General features: G+C 36.2%; 1 protein-coding gene across 1 annotated transcript in view; it reads left to right on the top strand.

Annotated features, from left to right (window-relative positions):
* LOC136267340 (transmembrane channel-like protein 3) overlaps positions 1–21136 on the top strand; it is a 34459-nt gene that overhangs the window by 9732 nt on the left and 3591 nt on the right. The window contains exons 7-14 of the mRNA XM_066062444.1: positions 6315–6475; positions 8016–8163; positions 8401–8441; positions 8580–8719; positions 12565–12644; positions 13465–13574; positions 13628–13703; positions 13751–13897. Of these exons, the coding sequence (XP_065918516.1) occupies positions 6315–6475; positions 8016–8163; positions 8401–8441; positions 8580–8719; positions 12565–12644; positions 13465–13574; positions 13628–13703; positions 13751–13897 (903 nt within the window). The remainder of the gene's footprint in view (positions 1–6314; positions 6476–8015; positions 8164–8400; positions 8442–8579; positions 8720–12564; positions 12645–13464; positions 13575–13627; positions 13704–13750; positions 13898–21136) is intronic.

Here is a 21136-nt window from a genome sequence, read left to right as displayed (position 1 = left end):
TGCATATTTCGACTTTTAAACTGATGCTATAATCTGGCTTTACAGGATTATGGAGACCTTGAATATGATTTCCAGTGCTATTCTCTTCCATTGTTGCCGTTTGCCCTCTGTTTCGTACGGTGAGCTCTTCCATCACGTGATGACATCTCCAATCTCCCTGTATGTTAATATCAAACTGATGGGGTTCAGTGGGGTTCACCGCACCATTAAATTACACATAAGAAAAGCTTTCAATTAGCACCAAGCTTTCAATGAAACCCTTTTAAAGTTGATTTTAATTGCTCTGTACGAATCCTATGCACTCACGTGAGTGTGTCGTACCTCCTCTGGAAAAAGCCTATTATATTTGATAGTCAAGTGACTGTTCAATTAGAGTGTTTTTTATGAAGTGATTTACCTTAGAAAAAGTGTATGCTTTAATAGAGTAACTGAATTAAACTAATATAATACTAAATAAGTGGTGGAAAAGGCCAGCCCCAGTCCCTGGTGATAATTTCTATTAGCAATGTGATGTGACCCGTCTGGGAAAACTGGTGTTATTGCCCATGTCAGCAAATTCGATTTTTCACCCAGGACACAGAATAAACTATCTATTTCCACAATCAAAGTCAGCTAGACTTGAGTGGTCTGGTTTTGCTGGCTGCTTTTCCCAAACCCAGTGGTGATCCATACATGCGGTGTGGGGCCTTAATGGACCTCTGGTCAGCCTGGGGGTGGCTGTATGTGGCTGTAATAAGTACCTCTGCTGTAAATTTCATTCATTTTAGCCAATTTTGAGACCTGAATGGCCCAAAACTTGGCCTAATTCATCCCTACACCTTTTTCAATTTTGAACACCATCTTTCCCGCCTTCCAGGCTCCCCCGCCTCCCATCCCTTTTGGAGCTCGCCTGATACAGTCAACCTTGGTTTAAAAATTATCTAAAATGGTGGGAAACTTAGTTGTTGGCTACTTGCACAGTGGATGCTCTGGAAGGTAAGGAATTGGTGTAAAACGTGTGAAATTTGGTACACATAACTTCAACCATTGGCAAGCTACAACACACTAAATACTTAAAACTGGCATTTCTCGATACTTTTAAATAGGCGATAAGACCGGTTTTCTCAGACTGGGTCACATATATGTCTAGGGCTCAATGGGCTAAGTACAGGCACTGACTGTATAAGGAAAAATTAAATTTTGTAATTGAGTAGGGATCATGTAGAGCTCTATGCTTGACTGAAGGCATTGTTATTCAGTAGAAAATTTGGTTAATAAAAAAATCAATAGCAGCTTGTTAGAAGCATTTTGAAAGCACATTTGGGCTTGATTTTACCTAACCAATACTGCCAAGTTGTCATGAAGGAAAGTGAGGTTGGTTTTTGAGTGATAATGCCAATCTTCATCAATTCTATATACAAGCATTAAAATACTCTAATAGAACAGTCAAATGCTCTCCAATGGAGCAGTTAAATTGCATCATAAAAAGTGTATTCCTAATTAAGTATGGTCTTACATACAAGGAAAAAGATATGTTACAAGGAAAGTTGGTGTAGCACAGCTGACAAGTATGCACTATAAATGACTTTTTCCCATCCATACCTTATTTTACCTGGACAGAAAGAAATGTACCCATCATAACACATACATATTTTGCTTTAAATTTGGAGGTTATGAAAACATATAATGCAGCAGCTTTTTTCATTTCAATTTGCACTGAGCTCGGTAATGCACTGCCAAGTTATAGTAATTTTTTCAAGTGCAATGTATTTTTTAAGTGCTTATATATAAGCCTATATGCATATAATAAGTTAAATATTTGTAGATAGATAGGTTAAGCATCATAGCTCAAGAAATACTGTTGATGACCTCCCTTTGTAATGTAAATCGTCTGTATTTTTCGTAGTGGCTACTTTGATTGCAGAAGTGCTTTTCGAACAGTTCTTAATTCGTACTGCTGTGAAAAGAGTTGAACATAGCTGACAACGAAGCGTAACAGATACTGTACTTTACTTTTCAGATGATAATTGATATAACTGGGACATGCGGTGATATTTCTTTCTTTGATGCGGTATGCGTGGATCACAGAGGTGCTTTTTGAACAGTTCTTGATTCGTATTGTTATGTAACGGGACATAGCTGACAACGAAGTGTAATGGATACTTTTCAGACGATAATTGATATACAGTAGCTGGAGAGCACAGCACCATTTCTTTTGATGTGGTATATATGGGTTCACTAGTCATAATAATTTAAAGTAACAAATAAGTACACAAAAAATCTGGAATTTTCAACTAGAGTAGGGACCATAGTACATCAATAAAAAGTACTGAAACAAGCTGGAGTAGTGCATGATATTAAATCACAGTAAAACAATAAGAAGTGTTATATCACTGTGCATTTCCGTTATGGTATCTTGAACACTGTAGGGAAATACCATATATCATTTAAAAATTGCAATGAACTAAATTTGGTGAATTGGTGATTCATCACTAAACCGCCAAATTTAAATTTCGTCAATATTCTTTTCATACCTTCTGTCCAAGTTTTTGATAGCAGTTGTTGAAACAGGTTTCAACAAATCAATTTGTGGATACTACTGGCTTATGGACTAGACTAGAACTCGTACACTCAATTAGTGGGCATGGCTCCACGTAAGCTTACAGATAACAAGATATGATTCATGCGCACCATTGATAAAGGGGTGAGGTTCTACGTATACCTACAGGCAGCAAATGATCCTGGTAAGTGGGCATGTCCCATGAAACAAATTGGGCTGCAGCAGGACCCGGATATTCTTAAAGCGGGTCAGATCCAGACCCGGTTCAATCATGAAAGCGACAAGCGTGTTGCTTATAATTTCCAATCGATAAACAACTGTGATAAAAGTGACTAGACCAGACTGATACATTTGTCTGGCAGCGCCCACGCAAAAGGGGCAGGCACCGCCAGACTACTGATGCATGCAGTGACCGAATCCATAACATTTCAGCGCAAAAAGGATTGTACACTACATCATGCACACTTCCCTTACACCACTTGAATGAGTTGTGTGGACCGCCAAGAGCATTTCACCAAATTGAATTTTTGCCAACTGCAATTTTAAAACAAATCGCCTAATATTTGTTGCAATATGGTAACACTTCTTATTGTTTTAGTGTGATTTAATATATCATGCACTACTCCAGCTTGTTTCAGTACTTTTTATCAATGTGCTATGGTCCCTACTCTAGTTGAAAATTCCAAAAAAAATTTTGTGTACTTGTCCTTATAAAGTTAGTGCAACTGCACTGGCATGACTTTCATAACATTACATGATCATAGTGCTTACTATGCCGGGCTAGAATGACGTTTGTCTTGTCCAGAAAGTAAGCTATTAAGAAGCACACACTGTGGGTGTTAGCATCAAGATATATCCTTCGAGTTTATTGTGTCAGTGCCACACCATGACACTGGTTGGTATATCAAACACTTAGATCTGAGCACTAATGATGTTTGTCTTGTTCACAAAGTAAGCTAACAGAAAAGACGTTTGTTTTGGCTTTGCTGATATGAGTGTAGTAAACAACCACCAGCAAGACCACAGGTTACTAACGCTGCCACAGGTTTCTATTGGATTTAGTAATTTCTGAGTGTAAATAGCACCCTAGCACAGTGTATTTGATTGGGACACACGATAGTGTGTCGTGTGGCTAGTGCAGACACACAACTGACAAGTGTGGGAACCAAGAAAATGCTGTTTTCACGCATTTGTATCTCAATAGTGCCTGGACGGAAATTAACCAGTTTTTGTTGTGGAAACTCTAGGGCACCTCCTATTCTAAATTTGAGTTGAATTCATCCAGCTATCATTGAGATATGCGCCTTCATAGTTTGTCTTATTTTCTTCGTATTTTTCATCTCAATCTTCATATGTAAATTTTCTTTTCACACACTTTAGAAAAATTGCAATAACTCATGTGTGCTTTAGTCAATTGACTTCAAATTTGGAGGGCAGTAAGAACAACAGGGTAATTTGCTTGACTAAATAACTTGAAAATCGTCTGTACATGGAGTTACTATCGTAGTGCAAATCTTTGGTGGTTTGAAAGTACCGAAAGTATTAGACAAGGAGATATAAAGCAAAACCAAACATGTGAACAGTGTGATCAAGATACTCTTATAGAACAGTCACTAAAAAATGTGTGCAAAAATGTCAGGGTTTGAACCAGGGACTTCCACACCTGTATACCTAACACTCTGCCACTGCTGTCAGCTGTTCACCTCATTTAATTTCTACCTTATAAATGAAAGTTTTGGTTTAGTACAATAGAATGATAACCCGTAGACTTTTAATTTTAAAACATTTTATATATGTTGTATTGAAGTGCTCTGAAAAATCGTGTGCTCTATTAGAGTACACAAATAATCTATTTCAAGTGTGTTATGCGGCTAAGTACAGCCGGTGCGGGCAGGTGACACACTCATTTTACGAAACCAGAAAACACCATTTTCATGTATCTGTAGCTGAACATATCGTGTTTGTATTTTCTGCTGTGGAAGCTTCCTCAGGGTAGGGCATCTCCCATTTTTAATTTGAGTCGAATCTATCATTGGGATGCATACGCGCTTTCAAAGTTCGTCTTATTTCAGTTCTTCATAAATACATATAGTCAAGCAATCTTCGACAATTCCTGTAGTAAAGGGAAAAAAGTTAAAAGGAAGTATCAAGGCCAACCATATGCTGGTTTTGGAACTTGCAATTACAAAAATAATGATAAAGCAGCCAAGCTATGATAAAAGGTGCGGCCTTAAAAAGCCTGGGTGAAATATCAAAGGTAGTGGCCAACAAATGGCTGCAATGATATTAATGCTGATAAGTTTTAATAATGGCTATGTACATTGTTAAAATTTATTATCATTGCAGCCTTTGTTGGCCGCCACCTTTTATTTCACAACTTTTTTCACCTAGGCTTTTTTAAGGCTGCACCTTTTTTCATAGCTTTGCTGTTTTTGTGCAGATAACATATTACCACAATCACTAATTATCTGACTATTACCTTAAGTGCTCAATACAAGGAAAATGATAATTACTGTAGTAATTAGCACGTGTACACTAACTCCCATGGATATGATACTGTATTATGTAAAATAGTTTACATGATAGGAACAAAGTCAAAAGTGGTGCCATATTGATGATTGCTTTGAACATCTTTTATACCCTTCTGGGACTGACTTTCATAAGAAGAAGGGATAGAATTATAAATACCTTTGCATACTGGCACTACAGCAAAAGGCCTTTTTTGAAGTGCAGAAATAGCTAGAACAATTTGTATACAGTGCATTAGGAGCATTCAATACCTAAACCATATTGTAATACCAAGACTTGAGATGATACTCAAATATTGTACAGTCCTACAGTAAGAGTAATTTTTCACACATACGAATGTGTAGTAGGCTAAGGTGCCTCATTACAGTGCACTGTATGCAGCTTGTTAGCTACTCTTATTGACTCGTCTTTTTACACTATAGATTACATGTACAGCTAGTCCACAACTCTATTACACATGAACTGAGCACTTGTTTATGTTTTTCCATGGTTGTGAGAAAGAAGACTCACATAGGAAGTTTGTAATTTAAATTGCTAGTATTTATTTATTTATGTATTCTGTACATTTTCCATATAGCATGTGGTTGCTATATACACATGGTTATGAATAGTGATCACAAGTACACAAAGCAGTCTCATTTCAGCATCCATACCCGTAGTTCTCTACCTCTCTAGGTTTGGACTAGGAAACTACAGCTGTCTGTATTATTTCCTATCAATGAATGTACCACATGTGTGATTATTACTTGCATATATATATATTCCTGTGCTCTCCACACAAGTAAGTAATGTACGCACTACATAGACTGTGTGCTTGCTATATCCTGTGTACACTAGTCTCCTAACCACGCAAACATATTATCTTGTGTTGTGGTGAAGATGGCATACAAAATAGTTGGCAGTGGCTTTCTGGTTAGCAAGACTAGACAGCAACGTTATGACAACATGGTGGCATCTGAGACAAGCATCTATGTTATTGGCCTATTTGTCATGTGACTGCAATAAAGCTAGTGCCATTTGTCTGTGACTGTACTTATAAGTCATTTAGGAGGAAAATGGCATGTATGTACCTCACACAATACAGTAAACAATTCCTGATAAGCTACTTACTTTAAGTGTGTGGGTTTAAAAAAAAATTATATTAACTATAATATGATTAGCTATAATAGATCATATGAAGATCACATGCATACTATGTGTTGTCATAGTGCATAGTAGATGGTATACACATATTATATCACTATAGGGTGTGGACTTTGAGTATTCCATACTATTTATTGGATATTACACTAATGGACGTAATGATGGAGGTTCCAATGAGCTGGGGATGGCATATAAGTTACCCATAGCTTACCTGGTAGTGATGTTCTGGGCTTTCTTAATCAGCATCTGTTTTATTCTTGTTAGGTGAGGTATTGTAACTTACCCATTTGTGTATACACCATATGTTTTGATGTTGAATCTGCATGTACATACAGACATGTAGTTGCCATGGTAGATTTGTATGTAGCAGTATATGTTCAAGTATTGTAAATATCAACAAAATAAACAGTACCAGGTTGCTGTACTTGCACAAAATGTATTTTAGTGTATGTACTGTTTGTGGTTGGAGAGATCATGGCCCCATCTAAAAAATGAAATGTAAGATAATGTCCTTTAAGTAATTATTGTTATGGGAGTGCTAGTCGGAAGAATTTTGAGGTTTGACTGGCAGAAAGGTTATAAAATGTTTGCACATTGAAACACAAAAGTAGAAGTCTTCTAATAACTGTAAAGATGATTGACAATTTCTTCACAAATAAAAATGTGTTATCATGAGAGACTGCTTATCCATACAGGTACATGTAGTTAGATTAGGTGCGACCATCCCAGGATTATAATGTTTTTTCATCATATCAATGATACAATATATTTTGTTTGCATTGTGAATTAATATCGAAAAGTTATGTTAACCTGTACCATGACCCTGGGCACATATAGGCATACTTGAATATTTAGGGAGTTATAAAACTGTAAACATTATTGTTACGTATTATAAAACCAGGCATGCCCACTGTTGGCCTTTGTCTGGTTGTGGGCGTGTGCCTGACATACTGTTTTTTACGTATGTACCTATCTATGTCAGTCTGTATGCTCACGTGAGCAAATCCATTTTGGGTGCAAAACTAGCTAGAATTAATTAAACACTAAATGAAGCTTGCATTACACTTCAGCTTAGGTAAGCTTTGCCAGTTTGAAATATGGGTGTAGTGACTCTCTACAAACTTACCTATGCACCAGAAGCAATCTGATATTGTAAAGTTCCTGCTCCCACTCCCTCTTAGATGCTGTGTGCAATAAGCACACAGACCTTTACATCATCCTGGTCCCTTTTTTATTCACATTCTAGATGAAGGCCTGTATATGAATTATTACAAAACAAAAAAACCTGTTAGTTTATATCATTAACAGTGTGGTATTAATTAATTCCAGCTATAGCTAGCTGCATGGCGCTTGCGTAGCACACAACATCAGCTTGTTTGCCATATTGTTACCACTACATTATTCACTCAAGGGTTGCGTGCATGTAGGTGACATTGATTCATACATGTAACACTAGTGTTAGTTTCTAATGTGTGGACTTATTCTTGGTTAAATGCATAGCCCATGATGCGGTAATGTTATGCGTGCTCTTTCTAATGGTTGGTGCATACCAAACTGGTGTAGTGGAATGTGTGCCCATATCCTAGTTGTTAATGGGTCAGGATGACTTTGGTGCTGTTTAATACTTGATATGTGTGGTCCTTGTGTATGGATGATTATTGCCCATTACTCTGTACCTGTACCCCCTGGTGGTGATATGGCCTTCATGTATATAGTATGTGTGAATGTGTTCAATTGTAGCCTTTGAAGTATAGGGGGATAAGTAATTAATGCACTTTGACCATATTATTAATCATGTATGTAGCATGGGTGAAAAACATGCCATTCTTGAGCGTGTCAGGGTCAGAGATGTGTTCCCGTTCTCATGGAGAGTGTTTGCTACATGGGATTTCTCCGTGACGAGTAAATCAGGAGTCATCACCAAACACAAAGTGTTACTCAGAGAGTTTAATGTATGTAATTATTTAATACTTACTGTCCGTCTAGTCTATTGCACAATATGTATATTTTTGGTGTGGACATAGGAAGTTGGTTTGGATTTCATGTTGTTTATTTTCAGTTGGGCAATGATCTCTTTGTTTGATCCTGTTGCATGTACATAACATCCTCTACTTTCCCACTATTAGAGTTACCTCCAAATATGTCTTATTTGTCATAGTGATGAGGTTGATATTGTGTATTAACTTTAGGAACTTGTGGATGAGCATCTTTCCAGAGGCGGCAAGAACAAGTATGAGCTCATTTACATGTATAGTAGTAAAATTGTAAGGGTTGAGTGCGGCGTATGTGTTCCCCTGAGGCTTGCAAACATTTTAGACATCTCAAATCAGTTGTTAATTAACACAATTTCCTGTTTTCCATTTGTTAGGTGTGTGCTGTATCTACTAAGATTTCTGGTCACACTTATGGTACTGCTGATATATGTCGGCAGTGGAGTGGCCATATACTTTACTGTGGACTGGGTCACTGAGTGCCCATCAGTTGAGAAACGGGAGGATGTTGATGATGGTAAATGACATGTAGTACTATGTAAACAATTAACCCTGAGCTATGTACTGAGATAGCTCATAGTTTATATAGTAACACTTTGGTATGCAATAAACTAACAGATGTCAGAGTACATATAGGAGAAGGAAGTCAGAATTGGCTAGACATATTTAATTTGTATGCAATTTGTATGCAATCTGTTACCATAAATAGCTACTGGCTGGGTATATGTGACTGAGTCATGACATTTTTATTAATTTCTAACCCATGAATTTTTTAATATCCATGTTTTACCTCTGCTATTCTAGTAGGACTTTATCACTCAAATACTTTATACTTATAACGTTAAGGTCCTATACCAAATAAAGTGACCTGGCCATGTGAGGCTATGTATATTCAATGTACAGTATGTACACATTCACATTCCTCTTAAACGTTCCCCACTTATACATTTAAACTATGACCTAATACAGTACGCTGGCTAGCTACAGGGTAATTGTGGCCCATTATTGACTTGTTTTCACTTTAGATGATTTAACAAAAAAAAAAGTAATAGGTGGGGGGAAGATATTGAACACATTACAATTTTTAGTAGGACACTTCGCACTATATAATATATTACGTCGTTGGACTCACTAAGGAGTTGAGCACTCTTACTATGGCCATCACCAGCTGTACATTACAATGTCACGCTTCATCATTTGTCTGATAAGTTGTGTCAATTTGTTATAATATTACTACGACATGTTTCTATAACTCATTGTGTACTATGGAATAGTGAATTAAGGAGTCAGTAGATTCGGTTTGGAAATGTGCGGTTTAAAGGACTCATTAGAAAAATGTGACATAGATTTTAGTCCCAACTCTGTACATCTTGAAGGAACTGTTGCAAAACAGAATGTTTGATCCCTAAGCGTCCATTATAGAGGGGTTCCACTGTTGCTATGGGCAATCCAATATTTTCTTATACGTTATGTTATATTTTTTGTCTGGTGTTGTGACTGTTGTCACACTTGTCCAATTCACATCCTATGGTATAGTATAGGGAGCCACACAGAAGCCAGAGTAGGTATACAACAAATTCTTTCTTGAATAGAGACTTGTGTTAGAGATCATGCTTGACTGCTATTGATTTAACAAACTATATTATTTGAAGCCAGTGACTTGTTGTAGTCTGTAATGCTTATGTTCTGCCTGTCTGTTTCTTGTAATTACATTACAAGTTTGCATTCCATTCTTCTGTTAAAACTAGTTTCCATACAACCACAGGCGTTCCTACATTATTCCATGTACTACCGGGGACATATGAAACAATATGGAAATGTGCTAATATTGCTTTGATTGTCAGAGCCACAGCAAGAATTGAAAGTGGTTCAACCTTTCTGGTTCTTCTGGCAAAGCAGACAGGACCATTGTAAGCACTGTTAGCAAATGCCAGCAATGCTCTACATGCATCAACCAAGTTTGATGCTTATGCATATGCCATGCTTCATAAGTGTACCGTTCACTTATATGGTTTGGTAAAACAGAAAAATAGAGAGTGGTAAACTGTTTATCCATCTCAACTATTGTCAGTCTACAGCCTATATACACTGTAGATGCTGTAAAAGGCTACCGTATACACTAGCTTGCATATCTAATCCTTTATGCTGCAGGAGGTTGTCACAGTAACATACATGCTAATAGAACATTTTTACAGAATTATGTTTTGAAGCGCTTGTAACATGAAGTAGTCTTTTTTAAAGAACCTTTTGTCCATCTTGGTGTCATTGTGAAACAAAGTCTAACAATGTAAGCTTGATGCAGCTCTGTGTAGAGAATATAGTACATAACCACGTGTGTGTCTGTGTGTGTGTGTGTCTCTGTGTGTCTGTGTGGCACACATAATCATTTACCATATATAGTTGATGACAAAAGCCATACTCACACAATGGTCAATTAGTGATTACATCTTTGATGAGATAACACATAGACAGTCAAGAAAAATTCCCAATAGATAATGTTTTAGTAATTGAACAAAGTGCAGCTACTTATTTCATTTTGCAAAATGCACCTTACTATTATAGTCTGGACTCTCAATACCATTGTAAATATGTGTGCCAATATCACTCCCTTTAATTTGTGGAACCTGACAGTGTAAGACACAATATAAGTAAATATAAATTTTGAAGGTTATCTGTTTCAAGAAATTATTATTGAAACAATACAGACTTGTAGTACATTATGTAGCCATCAAAAATATTGTGAGAAGTACCTTGTATTGAGAATCATTTGCAGAAGTAAGTTCAATTTTAGACTCATTTGTGAATATTTTATTGTAGAGTCCTCCCACCCACCCATCATAAAATGCCCCCTGAAAAACCTCCTTTTTCCTTTAGTGGTAACTACTTACACAGAATCTGCGAACCTCCTTGCACGATTTCATGCCTTTGCATTCATATGGCAAGTTATACTGACTGCTATGCACAATGCAACACAATCATACAAAATGCCATGCAATATGAACAGAGATGCAAACGTCAGGAGGTGACAGTGTAAGGGAACTGACTCAAGTGATTCTCTACAGCATGCCTATCGTCTGCTCAGTGTTGTGAGCTTCTCTGCTGAAAATCAGAAACATGTTATTACCCGTTTAGCCATTTATCTTTTACCTACTAAAAATCAGCTAGCATAAGTCACCTATTATCGAATGGTATGTATTATCAAACTTAACACACTAGGCGAGCTACTCAACATACCAAAACCAGTAAACGCTAACCAAAGACTTTTTGAGTTGTATGGACCACCATTACAACATTTACAACAGTTTTCTTCAGTGGTTTCTATTGGTAAAGGGCTCCAGAGGCTCTAGTGGATATGCGGTGGCACGAAGCAAGCAAAATTACAATTATTTTAACAAACATCTATAATTTCTCACCACAACAATGCACGTACTTTCAGTTTGGACCATTGAATAGAGGAGTCTTTGTTCTCCCTGAATACCAAGTTTTAAGTAAATCGAACCAGCAGGCCTCAAGTTATGAGCAAAACGGTAGCGCCTATAACAACCATGGTTTCAGTGTAACTTGAATAACTCATGAACAGCATATTCAATTTCCATAAAATTTGTCAGATTGTTATCCGGTAGTTGGATATCCCATAGAAACTTCAAAGTGACAGGGTAATTCCCTAGTATGTTATTCATTGGAATGTGCGAGCTGTTCGAAAATTGGTCATTGAGTGAAGTATGGCTGTTTGATAGTACGTACCGGTGTTTGTGGAGTGGTAAATGATAGGCTCTACTATTTCACGCATAACTCACAATGTGTTGGTGTGATTTACTGACATCTTGGTATTCAGAGAGACCAAAGGCTGCTCTGTTGGATGGTCCAAACCGGAAGTCTGTGTGTTGTTGTGGTGAGGAATTATAAGCGATTATTGAAATGTGTTCGATAAATGGCAAGTTACACTACACAGTGTATCTAGATTATATGTGATACCCATCCATGTAACATGTCACAGTCATTCAACAATCAAGTGTGTGCCCTTAACTGTCCATTGGTAGTTGATTCACACAAATCACAAATGTTTTCTTGTGAATGAGGAAAAAATGGACAATTTGCAAATATTTTCTTTCATGAGCCAGTTCCGATATATATATTGTGTGTACATTTCCTTAATCCTGTGGGCACACACATGTACAAAATATACATGCACATGTTATGTGTGCACCTATGTCAAACACAATAATACTCGGTGGGAGTTATTGATCATGACACATATGAAATGTATATCGTGTTACAGTACAATGAATATACATTCTCAGAACTGATCTTGTGGTGTATTGTAGTTGTCTCATATTACTACTCTCTCTTGTTGCTGTATAGATTATTGCTATAGAGCTAATGACTTGTTAGAAGATTCTGATAATTTGAGGGAGTTTGTCAACTTTTTATTAGCATTTCGGGTATGTGAACTCTATTGGTACACACTACACATTATTTAAGTAGTCATGAACAGAAAGGTATTACATTTATGTATGTATAACATATTTTTGCTCAGTATGTTCTACAAATGATTGAAGTAGTCCAGACTTAGTTTGTAGCCTCTTTATGACTTCCCCTATCACTGTATCACATTGCAAAATATACCCACAGTCTACGACTGAACATTTATAAGTGTGTACATGTAACTCTGGTCACATTTCATTGTGGTCATACATACTGTACACAAGTATGTACTACACATGTACACACTTCTGTTTGTGTGCCCAGTATAGTATTTTTGTTACACTTGTGGTGAGTAGGATGTTTACTGGCAATACATATATTCCCTAGAATGAAATGATAAACATTTCTAACATGCTATGAATATTAACACACAATACAGTTCCAGTGTGAGAACACCTATTTTGCCTAAATATTGAAGGGAGTTTGTACATTTCAGCTATAGTATCTATGGAGATATGACTTGATATGGTCAATAGGTTTGTTATTAGGTTAAACATATTCGATAGATAGTTTACTACAAATGGTCTCTGTTGTATTAAGAATTTGTCTTCTCTACCTACACCTTATGAGAGTGTAGGTATTGTCCCATGGCCACTGCCTCTATTGATGTGATTGCCTTAGGGTCTTTTGTTGTTGAACTACATATTGTCCCTACTAAATGTTCTATTATTATATTGGAGGTGTGTTTATGGTCAGTTTACAAGATGTTTTCTAGACTCTAGACTTGTTTAATGATAGTAATTCATGTATGTACTTTATGCTCTCTGTTTAATGTAGCTGGCTATCGTAGTGTCATTATTGAACATCTGTCTTTCCTGGGTAATGTTAGCTGTTGTGAAAGTAGAGTTTTGGACACCTCGTAATGAGAATATTGTGTGTATATTAAGGTATGTACATACATTGGTTGCTGAGGTGGTTCATACTCAACTGTTGCTTGCAGGATATTTGTTTTGTATCTCTTCAATCTTGGAGTGCTCACGTACTCTCTCTACACTCTAAGTCAGAACTGTGGACAGGTAATAAATGGATCTAATTGTTGTATACTCTAGTGTGTTGTTCATAGGACTGCTGTTGGGAGACTGTGATAGGACAACAAATATATCGACTGGTTTGCTTCGAGTTGTTTGCAGAATTTGTTAGCGTAATAATAGCCGATATCTTAAGAGGCCTTATAGTGAGGTCAAGAAAGATCAAAGCCTTGTCAGACTGGGTATGGTATATATTGACTGTTTATAGTGTACCGTGATTGCATCATGACTTAAACCAGACGTACAACATCTGTACTGCTGCTGGTACATGCTGGCTCTCTCATAAACAATGCTATTATTGAGCCTTACGTCACTTGTGAAATAGGAAACTACTAATGAATAAAAAGATTGGCTTAAGTGTTATACACATAACATTTTATAAGACTATTAAGGCTGCTGGGCAAAGGAAGAGATGGTTACAGATTGTTAAGTGTGTTAAATAAAAACCTAGGCAACGTAGTGATGTTATCGTCCCTACACATTATAAACTCTTGATGTTATACAATGTAAAAGACATAATGTGGTTTCATCAAAAGATTTTAAACAGATTATGGTAAGAAGGCTGTAAACAGCACACTTGATCGTGTTTGATAAACTGAAATATTTTGATCATTATTTTATGAATTCCAAATATAAGTACTGTTGGAGTAGACTGATCATGCGTCACAGGCAATCACAAAATTCAATCTCCACAAGAGCCAGAAAAGATGACCTATAGTTTCTATAAATAATGCATTTAACAGCTTCAGGGTCTAATTTACTGTTTTGGCAATTTAAGATTGACTCATGCCCCTATTTAGTGTTTTCCACACTGCACCTGTCTGTAGTGAAGTTTCAATTTCCTGTTGTACGTACAGCTGATTGCACAACAGTAGCACACATACATACCTACATACATTAACAGTTATAGCCCATCAATTTGTGTGTACACAGTTGTTGTTGTGGTGCTTGTGTGCTATAGACAAAATTGTTGTCTTACAAATTATCCATCTATGGTTGGGTATTCAACAATTCCATGCTTGGTTTAGATTAGATAATACACGTATTGTGCAAACAGGAAAAAAATTCACAATTTCTATTATGCAATTCCCTTTATTGATTCACAAAGTAGAGTACTTTCTAAATTTTCCGTAACTGCTAGCTTTGAGGCTTGTAGTTGCCTTTTCTACAAGAATATTCACATCATGTGTATGTGTATTCCCTTGGTTAGATTTCAAAACAGCCAGCTTACATATATCCCCAAGTATTTAAGCAGGACAGGGCGATCCCCTCCCCCCTTTCCCAATTTTTATGCAAGTACAAACTACTACAAAGGTACAGCAGTTGAGAACTGTACCTAAAAATACACAAGGAACAGTTAATAACTTGAAAATCCCTTTGAGTCATTTCCTAGATGAAGGCCTGATTCCTATAGAAAAGGTAAATACAAGCCCCAAAGGTAACCTATGAAAATCCCATCAGGGAATGACACATATACACGATGAAAATTATGATTTCCCATAATGAGAAGTGTTCTGCATGTACTTTTCCAGAATTAATTAATAATTGGGATTACTGCATTCCCATATTAATTCCCCTAATGGGGGAATTGTGAATCGTACGTACAGTGGATCAGCATAAAGTGTCCCTAAAATGGAGGTGTCTTTGATTTAAGAATTCCAATGTATATGCACTACTACAAATGAGAAATCTCTTGATGATGTGTACAGTTCCATGTGCTCATGTAGACAATGACTCAACTGTTAGCACCTTTTGTCCACCCACTCCACCCATGAAAAAGTAGATAATTCTTATAACTTGACCAGTTAGTATAGCAACCACCTTAACAATTGTTACATGATGCAACTTGAATAGCTCAAATGATATATGAATTTGTACTTGTACACTTGACACATTGTAACCTGTCACTGTAGTTGCCCATGTTACCCACGTAACTACATGTAGCACAAATGAATATGTTATACTGTACTAAATCTGATCATCTGTTATGTAGTGGTACATGTATGAACATTTGTAGGTTATTAGTACATGATAGAGTTTAATATATTATTGTATTCATTGTATGGCTCCAGTGTTTCATTGTATGATCGTTTTATAATTTTACGTATGATATATTCATACAATTTTGAGTTTATAGTACATTATTTTGTATGGCTCCAGTGCTTAGCATTATTCACCTAAATGTCTATAAAAAGACTTTTCATGAATTTTCTAAAATAGCATACATATACTGTAATATTCATTCAATTCCAGAGGTCATACCATAAGGTCACAAACACATACTTAATCAGTAGAGAAGGTCAAACGTGTAGTGAGTCATATTGAGTCGGAGGAAGTTTACTGTTGATAAATCCCCTATCTGAAGTCGGGTGGGTTTATCAACAGTAAACTTTAGATGACTGAGGATGAGGGGTGTGTATAAGTACATCATACGTGCACAACTAACTTGAACTATGTAACTCGTGTGTGTTTCACTACATACTCTAGCATCAAGTGTAGTATTGTGGGCAACCCACAATCAATTGTGGCATTTAATAAACATTTCCGTGATATCTCAAGGACTTGTCCATTCATATCAACAAACATAGTAACAACGTTACCTCAAAGTGTACCTATACAATACACATCTCCCAGAGAAACAGTTTCTGGTAGCTGTCATCATTCCAATATCCTATAGCACAATAAAAAATAATTAACAGCATTTAAAAAATCACAGGTTACTTTCCAGTGGGTAACAATACCCTTGGAAATAATCACAATGTGATAGATACTCAAGGTGTCCATTAGATAATGTTTGTTGAAGAGTCCAATTGTCTTGGTGTCAGGATAGTACATAGTGTATGAAATTTAATATTTCAGTAGAAAATTAAAAATGATGTATCATGTTACTAGAAGCACTTTGCTACTTGATGCTGGCTGACTAGTATGTGGCTCAAAATGTATAATACAATTTTGTGTGATTCACTTTGCGTGTACTTGATGTACTTTTCCAAAATGATTTAAAATGGAAGTGTTAGTTGTGAAGGAGTTACGAGGATAATAAATATCAATTTACTATCATTTCATAAGTTTGGTTGTTTACTAAATATGTACTGAAAGATGGTACGTATGTACATTGATGTGGTACTTGTTGCATCTGGTCGACATACTGTTCCTTTGCTTACGAGACTAAAATTATATATTCCCTATGTAGAAATCTCTAACAAAGAATTTTGGTTGGGAAAAGTATTTTATGAGATTGTAATTGCAAAACGAAGTGTTCTGGGTGCTCAATTGATGGGTCAAATTTTTATTTAGGTACTGTACACTGTTTTACATCTGTCAGTAAAAGTACTTTGTATGTAAAATGACATTCTTTGTGAGTATGTATGGGTGTGATTTCTTGTTGCTTCAAAAACAGAGAATGATATACTAATTTCAGTTCTTGATGTGTAGTTTGTCACAGCCAATCCCCAGGTTTGAATGTAGCTTTTTATTATACCACCCCCGCATTTCAGCCTGAACTACTCTGTTGTTATTGCCTTCCTGGGAATCTACAAGGTGTATAATTTGAGTTGTAAGTTGTGTAGGTAGCCTGCAGAGTAAAACCTTTCACAACATTTTAAGAAATTTGCCACGCCTAAGTTTTTGAATCCTATACAAACACAAGGATAAAGGAAATTCCTCAGCACAGAACTTTCCTGTCTGTTGGACTGTGTAATAGTCAACAAATAACTTGAATGGATATAGGCAGACGCGCGCGCACACACACACACGCACACGCACTCATCTTACAAGCAACCTCAGAGAGGTCACAGGTAAAGATCATCTGAAGTTTATAAAAGAGCTGCTTATCCACTAAAGTCAGGAGCTCATAAGTGCCACTCCTTGCGGTGCTTATGGTCTCCTACTATAGTAGATTGAGCCCGACATCATCACTTGACATTGATTGTGTTTCCCTTCCTTGGGTTGTGTCGTTTTGCATGGTGACAATCCTATGTCTTCCTCTATCACTCTACAGAGACCACACTAGTACTGTAGCAATTAAACTACCCCCACAATGTACTCACCTTACTCAAACTTCAAACTGTAATGTAGTCAAATACTCAAGGAGAAATCTGTGGCAACTGCTATTGTACTTGGTTTACTACAATATACTGCTTAGTGTTTTTGGTGGTATAATATTGTTATATAATAATTAAGTTTTTAGACCTATATACATTGTATAGTTAACTTACAGATTTTTACTCAAGAGTAACTTACAGTAGACGGTGTAATAGGGATCAGAACATGCTTGGGCTTAATTTTTTCCAACAAATACTACCAAGGTGCATTGTGAGGCTGGTTTCCGGTTAATATATTTTTGGTGGGTAAATGCAACCACCTGGAAAACTTCCATTAAGTAGATGTAATTTTTAAAGCTTTATTTAACAAATTTTTCTACTAACTTACTAACTTATAATAATTTCTTACTAACTCATGAGTGTAACTCAGTGATAGTTAACACTATGGGTTTGAATTTACAATGTTGTACTTTACTTTTTCCTGACGTGTGCTATTTGATGTAGTAGATACTATACACGCATCATGTACTTACGTCCTTCTTCATGCTTAAACTTGTTTGTTAACTTTTTTGTAAAATAACAGAATCAGATATCAATTTGGTATATTGCCATGCAGGATTTGAGAGAATGTTGCATAAGCGGGTATGCATTGTACCAATACAACATCCTTACTCTAGTGGTTTTAAATGGGTTTGTTTATTGTTTAAAGCTCCAAAATTTACAAATGATAGTATCACAGATTATGACATCCACCCTGTTGTATATTTTAGTACTTCAGCAGTTCTGGTTTGACCTCTTGTGTTTCATGTCTTCCTTTACAATGTTGAGCTGAGGATGTTGGGGGTGCTGAGTGACGGATGAAGAAAGTAACATGATCAAATTGTTTGCTATATATTGCTGTAGCGTTTTTTAAAGTAGGAATTAGCAAGGAAGTTTCAAAGCTTATTTAGGAACCATATTAATTGTGAATGTGATCGGCATTGAATTAGTTGTGAAATACCAAAGTATATTGACCTATAACTTTGGAGGATGGGGGGGAGGACTAGATAAATATGACAAGTGGAAATACTTCGTTTGTACAAATTAAAGATTTACTTAGTTGTATGCTAAAGGTGAATAACTCGTGGCTGAAAATTTAAATATTTTTGTTAACAAGATTTTTTGTTGTTGTTTTAGTGTGGGATGAACAAATCAAGCTCCAAAGTTGCTTTAAAGTACATACAGGTACCCATAGCAAGAAATAAAAGCATGTGGTTTATAAAAACATGCTGGGAAATATTTTGACATTAAGAATATTTAGTGGTTCCTTTTTTGTCAGCGAAAATTAATTGCTATACATGTAAAACTTTCACTTGGGAATATTGTCTACTAGCAAAAAGACTTAATAGTTTTGGAGGCTAACACAGCCGGAGTTGTGGAATAAGCGCACTGTTAAAAAAGAGTTGCTTACCAATCCTACAGGGCCTTTCTATGCTAGAGTTGGTCGGGTTCACAGATACCTGCAAATGAAGATGTTAAGCCAGAGCTGCCTCACTCATTAACAGTTCTCTCACACTGCCACTGTAGTTCAGATATCTTGTAGATGTGCAGTTTCCATCATGGGACACTTGTAGCGAAGTGACGTTTCTTGCATGCTTAAGCCTGGCACACAAGACTTACATGTAAGGATAGCCATGTGTTTCATTGAGTGACAGCATCCTAACCCAGAATATGACATACTGAATGTCCATGGAAATGTAACACATATTGAATTCACAAAAATATTCCAAGTTAAAATAATTTCTTATGGTAGGATGTACTGATGTTAATTGCAAGTATGACATTTTAATAGTAATTGGAAAAAACAACAGTCACTAGCTATTTGTTCTGTTACTAACAACTGATTGTATAGACTTTTACTTGATGATAATAATTAAAACCAAAGTGGTTCGGTTAAAAAATGAATGTTCCAACCAACACATAATTTTAACTGTCCAAAACCTAATTCTCTGATTGCCAAGGACAACACATGTTTTTACCTCACACTATATTAGTGTTTCAAAATTGTATACGCTACTTGTGTTACAATTTTGTAACAGTACTGGAACTGATAATTATACTAGACTGCTGGATCATTTTTTTAGTAACTGACACGTGTGAGATGGCATGAATTAATCATTAGAATATTATGCTGTTGGTATTTCCTACTTTAAAGCTAATAGATCGTTATGATAGCTTATGGAAGGTATTATAAGTAATAAAAAAAATAACAGGAAGGTGATCACTTTTCAAAACTAGAAATAGAAACTTCTTAGATGGTATTATGATGAATTAAGACAATATCACTGGTAGAGGAAATTAATCTAGTTAATGAGAAAATATATATCCGCCTATGATGAAGTTTGTAAACTTTCAAGTGAGCATTTTTGATGAGTTTGTTAAGTCACACTCAGACTCCTTTTATACATACAACACCACTAACTTAATTACACACATTTTGATACATACTAATTCCACTACACTTCCCCATTTTGAAATATAATTGTACATCTTTGAAAGGGACTTTTTTGTAGGTATTAAATTCCCAACTGATAATGTACCATACGATAGTTCAAATGAAAATGCATTGGTGTGAAATAGTACATTTGACATGCAAATGATGCAATGTATCATTTTAGCGTTTTAAGCGTTAATGACAATGCAGCTGTACACTTGCCTAAAGCTAGGCCGCTTTTCAAAAGGAGAAAGCTAATTTTAAACTAGCCATATGTAGTATTTTCAGACTGTTTCTTCTGAGAATTTCCGGTTGTGTAGTTATTGAATGTACAAATTGTATAATATGTATGTAGTCTTACATGGACACCTGGTGTTCTTGTTGAAAGTCACCGGTTGAGTGTGTAGTGTAGTAGTGTAAGGCATGGGAGAGAATCTTATGTATTTCACAAAATGATGCGTCTACTTGTATGTATGTTCACTTATAAGCCCAGGTGTGTTTCTTAGAGTTGGTCAAATGCTATCATTGTAATGACAAACATGGCCAGCAGTGACATAGCTAAGGGTGGACCTGGATGGGTACATGGTAAACCAAATTTTTCCTTGAAGGCAGTGCCCGCTCACCATTGCTGTAATGAACAAGAGACAGAATATTACAAACCTTGTTGCGTTCACATAAACACTGGCTGACATTGAAGGAAGTTTGCTAATAAACATTGAGTAATACATCATGTTATTCGGATAGTACAGTGTAGTTCCATTTAATACCGTGATAAAAATTTTAAATAGTTAAGGTGGAGATGGAGGCAGTTTCAAGAAGAGTGGGAATCTGTTGAATTACTTAGTTGTGAGCAGCTGCCACAGAGTTTTTTTTGTAGGTAGTTGAGAGGTTGGAGTGTAAAGAGC

Source organism: Dysidea avara, chromosome 9 (assembly GCF_963678975.1).
Source record: "Dysidea avara chromosome 9, odDysAvar1.4, whole genome shotgun sequence".
Classification (NCBI taxonomy): Eukaryota; Metazoa; Porifera; class Demospongiae; order Dictyoceratida; family Dysideidae; genus Dysidea; species Dysidea avara.
This window is presented reverse-complemented; position numbering and strand designations above follow the sequence as displayed.